The following is a 9,129-nucleotide window of genomic DNA, read 5'->3' as shown; positions in this document are numbered from 1 at the left end:
AATAAAAAGTGAATATAACACGCTCTAGTAGTGGCAGGTTGAGTGCAATATTATTTTTGCGTGTGGATCAAATGGTTAAAGGGACAACTAATTAATAAAAGGAGAACAATTAACTTCTACCTTCACAGTCTAGTACCTGCCTCACTTGAAATTGCAATGTGAAGATATAAAGCAAGGAAGGTAAGCAATAAAGTTATATATCTTTTCATGATCGCTAATATGTGCATGTGAGAGCTAGATAGGAAAGGAACATGCCCACGTGTCTTTCTTCACGCATGTGAAACTTCTCCTTATTAATGGTAATTTTGTTGGATTCCAAAATTTTGGTTCTGGATTTCTAACCAATTCATAATTAATTCTTGAGAATGCTAAATTTGCAACCAAAAAAAAAAGTCCTTGCTATTTCGGTTGAATTGAATGTGGAATCCACCTTTCTTCTAAACTTTTGACATAAGAATTTACTGACATGACAAATAATAAATTCTTCGATAAAGTTTACGTAAAATTTCGATTGAGATCGATTTTTTATTATAGGGTTCTTGATGTGGATCCACTTTTAATTTCCACGAATGTCAAGGATTAAATTGAAACAAACATACCCTAATTCCTTTTTCTTTTAGGACTATATAAACCACCGAACATGTAATTAATTTCTCAGGTCTAATTAAAAAAAGAAGTGCACACCGCATACTGTTCCCTCTGCCTTAAAAACTTAAACGCAAGGATTCGATCTCATGGAGCTTCTCCACCACTATTAAGCACAAGAAGCAATCTGTGAGTAGGGAGGTGAGAGGCTCCAATTCTTGTGGGCCTTGAGTTTTCTCACATTATTCAAGGGCCCACAGATATCATTCCTAATGAGAATTGAAGCTTCAAGATGATCACGATCGAAGGATGTATAGGGTGCAACTGCAAATCATGATATAAATGAGGAGCAGTCTATAAAAGAGGGGGGAGAGAGAGAGAGACGCTACAAAAGCTTAATCTGATCACTTCATAGAGAGAGAGAGAGCTAATGGGTGCCAGTGTATCTGGCACCCCAACTGCAGGTACAAATATTCAAAACTCTCAATCTCTCCGTTTCCTTTTTTTTTTTCCCTCCTCCTCCTCCTTTCATTGAACACAACTAGCTTAATTTGTCCAAAGTTAATGCAGGCAATTCAATTCCATCTCTTTCTCCCATTCTGTCTTTCGTCTCGGATCGGATCGATTTCAATGGCCTCGCACAGACACTAGTAGCATTATGGAGAGTAACAAGAGCCATGGTGGTGGCTCCTCTGTTGAGGATTGCCATCCTCTTGTGCCTTGTCATGACTCTCATGATCTTATTGGAGAAGATTTGTTTTGGTATGGTGAGCCTCATTGTGAAGACCTTTCGGCTGAAGCCGGAGAAGAGATATCGATGGGAGCCGATCAGGCCAGATGTAGAGCTAGGCACTCTGGCTTATCCTAAGGTCCTCATCCAGATACCCATGTTCAACGAGAAAGAGGTCAGCATTAATTAATTATTGCAAATTTCATTTCCTAATTTCTCAACATCTCTAGCTATTAACTAACCGATCGAGAGTGATGAACATGCATGATTGTTATATGTACAAATTATAGGTGTACAAGCTGTCAATAGGGGCAGCATGCATGATGGACTGGCCAACGGACAGGCTGATAATTCAAGTGTTGGATGACTCTACTGATGCTGCTTTGAGGGTATGCATCCAAAAAGTCCACCCTCTCTTTACAACCACACAAAGTTTGTTACCCTCTTATGTATGTATTATTGCCAACCGTACGTTCCCCTCAAATGATGAAAAAGAAAATATTGCCCTTCTCCCAAACCAAAACAGGCCAAGTCCATTCCAGAAACACCCTCAACATCAAAAGGGCATTTTCAGCAATCCAACTCCCAAAATTACTGTTTGGGAGTGGATATAGCAAACATGCACACACACACACAAAAGAAAAGAAAAGAAAAGAAAAAAAAGGTGGAGGAGGGTCACTTGTAACGTGTCATGTGTGAAGAGAGAGGGATTTAATCAATAGATGGAGAAATGATGTCATGGGCATGCATGTGGGAAACAGCATCAGAAAAAGTCATATGCACCCTTTTGTTATTATCAGAGATTTAGATTCAAACCGAGACCTGTGCGTGTTCGTGCTGCTGCCAGACTGGCAAGTGAATGGAATGTAGCGCTAGCTAGTATATATTAACTAGATGGTCGACAGGTAATTAAATCGAGTTGGAGCTCGCTCCTCATTGGTCCCTCGATCGACTTGTCCAATTCCTAGCTAGCTACCTCATGTGTCTTTCGTGGCTACACTCACTCAAACAATAAAACGTGCAGTTCACAGCTACATTATTCATTAATTCACGTACGACGTCATATGCAAAACGCCAACTTTGACAGAATTACATTTTTTTCGTCTGTTGTTATACGTCGCACTCCCCCCATGGCGTTATGTTTCCCCTTTTTTGTTTTCCTTGTTTTCTTCAACCGCATGCGAGTCAATGGTGAAATTAAAAGTTCGATGACCACTTTTTGAAATTATTCAGTGCCTGAATTAGTTGTATGTGCATCCGAACTGTAAGATAAATTAAGAATTGACAGATGACTACTCTCTATTTACAGTAAGATGATGAACGCTTTATCATGCGAACTTGTTATGAGCATCCTGGATTCATTAATTCAAATCAAACGGATGGGTTTGATACATCAACTCATTAGAATAATATATGGCAAAATATACTGCTTTTCGCGATTCGGTTAATTAGTGCTAATCCTTTTCAGTCATTTAGGATCCAAATAGATTAAGCCTAGTAAGTCTAAGTGAGTGTTTGCAACCCTTGGCTAATTATTAGCCCACGCATGATCGTCACTCCTCTTCTTTCCCAGACAACTTCCACTAATCCGTTGTAATTAGGCTTTAGGGTGCACGAGTCCACTTTGTAGAAAGTCAGCAAGTAGTTATTTCTTTTTTCTACTTAATTTTGTAAATAATACTTTGATAACACAAGAGGGACTTGCAAACTGTGGCAGAGCACATGCTTGCAGGGAATGTTACAGGTTTGTATTTGGGGCTGTGACCACCTTGTCACCTCATATAAAATAGTTTAGTACCATATTCTGTTCTTCTTATTGTATGACAGTACCATTGAAGTCTATCAAATTAAGAAACTCAGGGTGTGTTTGGCACTTCACACTAATCCGGTTAAGGCCTTATCTGGATTAGGATTGAATCAAAGTAGGGGTGGTTCAAAAATAACCTAGATAAGAGCCTTTTTTTCGAACTAAAAAACTAATTCAATCTTGTACAATTTTTTGCCAAATACAATTTAAACTCTTATCCAAGTCAGTTAGTGTCCTTCTCCAAGTTTGTGGGTGAGTGGCCAAGCAAGCCCTTATACTTTCCTCTCCATCATTAAGTCTAGCAAAATTTATAAATGACATCCAGAGGCCATAAATACTCGTGGGCTGACTTCGTCCATATTCGATCAACAACGAGGCACCAATCTATACATTATTTATTATGAACTATATGAGCTACTACTTATTATGTCAGTTGTAAATAACTTGGTACAGCTACATGGAAAGTGGAGTCAAACACTCAGTGACAAGGATTAAAAATAATGGTGTCTCTACTTCTTTTACCGGGAAAGAGAATCCAATTTCATAAGTTTGTGCCCATAATGGACATCCGCCAATCAATCTAAAACTAGTGTCAACTGTCAACTATATATTGTCTTTGGGAACATTGACGTTGTTAAGTTAAACAAAACCTGAGAAGTCAATTTCATAAAATTATATGGTTTCCTATATATGTTCAGCATTCTGCATTCACTATTTTCATTCTAAAATTGAAGGAATCAGTGAGTATGGAGTGCCACAAATGGAGGAGCCAAGGCATGAACATATACTATGTAGTTAGAGACAACAGGAGGGGATACAAAGCCGGAGCACTACACGATGGGATGAAGAAGGACTATGTGGACGAGTGTGATTATGTTGCCATGTTTGATGCCGACTTCCAACCTGATTCTGATTTTTTGTTGCGAACCGTTCCTTTCCTCGTCTACAACCCTAATATTGCTCTTGTTCAAGCACGTTGGAAGTTCGGTAAGTGTTTCATATGGCTCCTAACCCATCATATGATAACAACTATAAAGCTTTTATCTCAAATGTTTATTGTCGGCTACATGAATTATATTCTTCTATTCCATTCTGTTATGGGTCATCTTCTCCGTTAAGTTAGTCATAATCATATTTTCCCTAACTGTTTCCAATCAAGTCCTTTTAGTTCTACCTCTAGATCTCCTAGCCCCATTAACTTTTCTTAACCGGTGCACTAACAGGTCTCTGTTGTACATGACTAAACTATTTTTATCTATTCTCTCTCATTTTGTCCTCAATAGGAGCAACCTCTAATTTACTACAGATGCACTCATTTCTTATCCTATCTTTTAATGTCTACCCATAATATCATCGCAACATTCATATTTCTGCTACACTCATTTTTTGCACATGTTGTTTTTTAATTTCCCAACACTCGAACCTATAAATCATAGTTGGTCTTTTAACCATCCTATAGAATTTTTTTCCTTTAGTTTTATTGGTATTTTGCAATCACAAAGACTCCCGATGCACTCCTTCATTTTAACCCACCTAATTTGATTCGATGTGCAACATCGATCATCATCTATCTCACCATCATGCCTAATGATTGATCCCATATAACAAAAATAATTGTTTTAAAGTATTTTTTAACCATCAATGTGCATTATAGGCTCTTTTCTTTTCTTAGTTTTACTAAAACTTCACTCCATATATTTTATTATTGTTCTACTAATTCTAAAACCTTTAGATTCAAGAGCTTGTCTCTATCTTTCTACTTTAAAAATTATACATCTTTTAGTTTCGTCAACTAATAATATATCATCTGTAAATAACATACATAATGAAATTTCATCCTGAATGTACTAGTACGTGTTGGATTTAAATCTAATTAATCTATTTGTGGGCACATATGTTACATCGGTGTGTGTTGCTATCTTTGCAGATGACCCGTATAAAATGATCAATCAGATAATTGGGTCAATGGATATTTAAATATGTCACGGGCTAATTGTGCAGATACCAGATTGTAATTTTAATTAAGGAGGGGCTAAATTAGAAAACTGCAAGTCTATATATAGGGGTTATGGTCCCTAATCGAGAACATTCTCTATTCTCTTATCCTCATCTAAAGAGATTCTTAAGGAGAGACCCTCAAGATTAAAAGATCATCGAAACCCTAATTCAAATCCATACAATGAATTCATGTATAGTTTTTGCTCTTATTCTTGTGATTCTTCTCTTTGAATTAATCACGGTTAAATAGTTCAACAGTATGTTGATCCATAACCAATGCAAAATGATAAGGGCTTAAGACTTGTAAGCGTAAAAAATTACCTATAGGTTTTCACACACAGCTCAAAATAAAGAAAAGGTGATGAACGCCATTATCCGAGTCAAAAGAGGATTATCTGTTACCATGGAGAAGCAAACAAACGCATGAAGCGAGTCGGCAAAGTGCACAAGTCAAAGAAACATCGAAACATGTGCAAAACGACTAAACAAGACCAAAATTGGGAAATCAAAAAGACCTAGCCACCTCGACGTGACCCGCATTCATGCTAGACACCTCGACGTGACCTGCATTCATGTTAGCCACCTCAACATGACCCGCACTCATGCAAGCCACCTCGACGTGACCTGCACTCATGCTAGCCACTTCAAGGTGACACACATTCATGCTAGCCACTTCAAGGTGACTCCCACTCATGCTAGCCACCTCGACGTGATCCGCACTCATGCTAGCCACCTCAGCCACCTCAAGGCGACGCACACTCATGCTAGCCACCTCGACGTGACCCACATTCATGCTAGACACTTCAAGGTGATTCACACTCATGCTAATCGACGTGACCCGCATTCATGCTAGCCACTTCAAGGTGACTCACATTCATGCTAGCCACTTCAAGGTGACTCACATTCATGCTAGCCACTTTGAGACGAAGCAAGCATGATAAACGTCATCACCTGAGTCAAATGAGATTATTCGGTGTCGTAAAAGAGCTAACGAGTGCACGAATCAAGTCAATAAAGCGTACGAGTCAACAAAATGAAGAAATGCGCAAAGCGACAGAACAAGACCAAACCAGAAAATCCGAAGAAGCCCCTGGCAGCTGAGTCACATCAAAACGACTCGGCCAAGGCCAAGTGGCCCGGCCAAGGCTGAGCCACCATAGGGTGGCTCGTACATTGCTGAGTCACCATAAGGTGGCTCGCGCCCAGAAATACCGAAAACGTGTATTTCGATGTTTTCTCGGGATTTGTTCGTTTCAGAGCCTCCCAACTGTGGTCACGTGAGTTAGGGGAACGCGGTTTCAAACCGCATGAAGCACAAGCCCACGCGAAAACACAGCAAGGCCGGCCCACCCAATATTTGTTATATAAATAACAATGTTGTGATCTCTTGGTTTCGGTGCAAGTGTGAAGGAGGTGAGCACGGATTGGCGGCTGCAGCAAAAGGGTTTGTGCAAGGGGAATTGTTTTCTTTGGCGGCAGGGTTCTTTGGCGGCTACTGTATGCAAAAGAAAAGCAGAGGTTTTCCTCTTGAGTTTTGTGTAGCTGTTCTAGGGTTTTGTGCTCCTATTTTGTAGAGAGATATTGTGAGGGATTTGAGAGTTTGTTTGAGGGTTTAGATTGAGAGTGATTGTAAACCCTAGTTGTATTCTCTCCCTCTATTAGTAGATCTCCCCCCTCCTTGCCCCGTGGACGTAGGCAATTTGCCGAACCACGTAAAAATTAGTTGTACTGCTATTTGTGTGATTTGTAATAGCTTTTAGGTTCCCTCGACGCGCAGTCCTAGAGCTGACGAGAGGAAGAGCTAATATCTCACTTTGATGAGATATTAGGCTTCAGATTCTTGTTCCCTTTGAGAAACAAGAATTCTTATAGCGACCTAACTCTTGTTGTGCTGCCGAAGTGCTGCCGAAATTTCCGCTGCGCGCAACACCAACTACTTGGATATCATCCCTAAATATAGTTAGATCATTATTATCTAAAGATGAGGCCAAATCACTTGTTCTTATCTAAAAACACCATAACTAAAGCCTATAAATACAAGACTAGGGTCCTATACGCAGAGGATCTAAAATTTAGGTAAGGCTCTGTCTCTGTGAAGAGTGAACCACGAATTTCAGAGGAGGGCTAGCAGATCTTGGCAAACTCTAGCATAAAGAGGGAGCTATTCGAAAGATCTAAGACCCGTTTCATCATTCCTTGAGATCAGACTTTGCTTTGATCTCGAGAATAGTAGTAATCTCACTTTGTTGATATTATTTACTTCTGCGATTGTTTCTTTTGTGAAGCAAGAGCATCAAAATTTTGTTCTGTCAACCGGATCTGATCCGCGGTGGTCCACGGACTAACGCGTCCCCGGCACAGGTAAAGATCACACGCTAGTAGCGGGTGATAAACGTCATCTGCGTGTGTTTGAAGAGAGTTGTAATTTTTATTTTATTTGTGTAAGTGAGTAATCTTATAAAAATATTAACTCTTTTGAATTTAGTGTAATCAATAAACGTGTAATGGATTTGACAAATAAACTAACTTTCGACGCAAACAAGACTGACCCTTAATGTAAACCTATGGTGATATGAAATGACTTAGTCTCTTCTTCATTAGTTCGTACTCTAATTGTTTCTCTATCGTAAATATCTTTAATCATATCAATAATATAAACTAGATATATATTTCTTTTCTAAAATCTACCATATTATCTCTCTATCCACTCTATCATAAGCTTTTTCTAGATCAATGAAAATCATATGTATATTCTTTCTCTTCTCTCTATATCTCTCCATCAATCGTTTTAAAATATGTAAAGGTTTTATAATTGACTTTCCGAGCATAAAACCAAATTGATTTTTAGATATACTTGTCTCCTTTTTTAGTTTTTGCTCAATTACCCTCTCCTAAAGTTTCATAGCATAACTCATAATTAAGTTTTATGTCATGATAATTTGAACAATTTTGTATGTCTCATTTATTCTTATATATCTGTATCAAAGTACTAATTCTCCACTCATCAAACATTCTCTTTGTCTCAATAATCTTATTAAATAATTTAGTTAACCATCCTAAGCCTGTATCTCCAAGACATCTCCAAACTTTAATATGGACATTGTCCGGTCCTATGACTCTTTCGTTTTTTTATTTTCTTTAATTAGAGCATATTTAACTTTGCTAATCCTAATTTTTAGACAATATATATAGTTCCTATCATTCACTATATGGTCAAATTATCTATTTTGCTTACTTGTTTAGTTGTCATTAAGCAATTGATGAAAGTAACTCCTTCACATCTCTTGTATTTCCCCGTTGGTCACTAGAACTCTTTGATCTTCGCTTTTAATACATCTAATATTACCCAAATCTCCACTCTTCCTTTCTCTAATCTTAGCAAACTTATATATATCTTTGTTTCCCTCCTTAGATTCTAACTTCTTATAGAAGTTTTCATAAGCCTTGTATTTATTCTCACTAACCGCTTTTTTTATTCTCACTAACCCATCATATGACTGCAAACTTAAAGTTTCTTTATAACATTTGTCACTCTTTTTGTATGTAGTGAATGCTAATGAGTGCCTGATAACAAGAATTCAGGAGATGTCACTGGATTACCACTTCAAGGTGGAGCAAGAAGCAGGGTCATCTACTTTTGCCTTTTTCGGTTTCAATGGTAAATCTTTAGCACGCACGCATCTAAAGTTTTTGTAGTGCTTATCTCGCAAAAGTAACTTTTAGTTGTGCTCTGCTATAAAAGGAACAATCTTTTTGTAGGGACTGCTGGAGTATGGCGGATATCGGCAATACACGATGCCGGAGGATGGAATGATCGAACAACGGTGGAAGACATGGACTTATCCGTTCGTGCTGGTCTTGCAGGATGGAAATTTGTTTATGTCGGTAATATCAAAGTATGCTTCCTACTTTTTTCACAGCATGCATGAAACATTTCCTCGATCTCCTAGGAATTAAATGGCGCCATGTGTTCTAGCTTGTAGTGTAGGCTGTAGCACGTACGCACATG

At 38.3% G+C, this 9,129-nt stretch overlaps 1 protein-coding gene across 1 annotated transcript in view; it reads left to right on the top strand.

The window, feature by feature from the left end:
- LOC109832554 (probable mannan synthase 11) overlaps nt 748-9,129 on the top strand; it is a 9,780-nt gene continuing 1,398 nt past the window's right edge. Inside the window, 6 exon segments of the mRNA XM_020399895.1 lie at nt 748-1,049; nt 1,156-1,490; nt 1,606-1,704; nt 3,857-4,109; nt 8,668-8,778; nt 8,880-9,016. Of these exon segments, the coding sequence (XP_020255484.1) occupies nt 1,016-1,049; nt 1,156-1,490; nt 1,606-1,704; nt 3,857-4,109; nt 8,668-8,778; nt 8,880-9,016 (969 nt within the window). The 5' untranslated portion in view covers nt 748-1,015.

The sequence above is a fragment of the Asparagus officinalis genome, chromosome 3 (assembly GCF_001876935.1).
Source record: "Asparagus officinalis chromosome 3, Aspof.V1, whole genome shotgun sequence".
Classification (NCBI taxonomy): domain Eukaryota; kingdom Viridiplantae; phylum Streptophyta; class Magnoliopsida; order Asparagales; family Asparagaceae; genus Asparagus; species Asparagus officinalis.
Note: the sequence above shows the minus strand (reverse complement) of the source record. Positions and strands in the feature narration are given on the sequence as shown.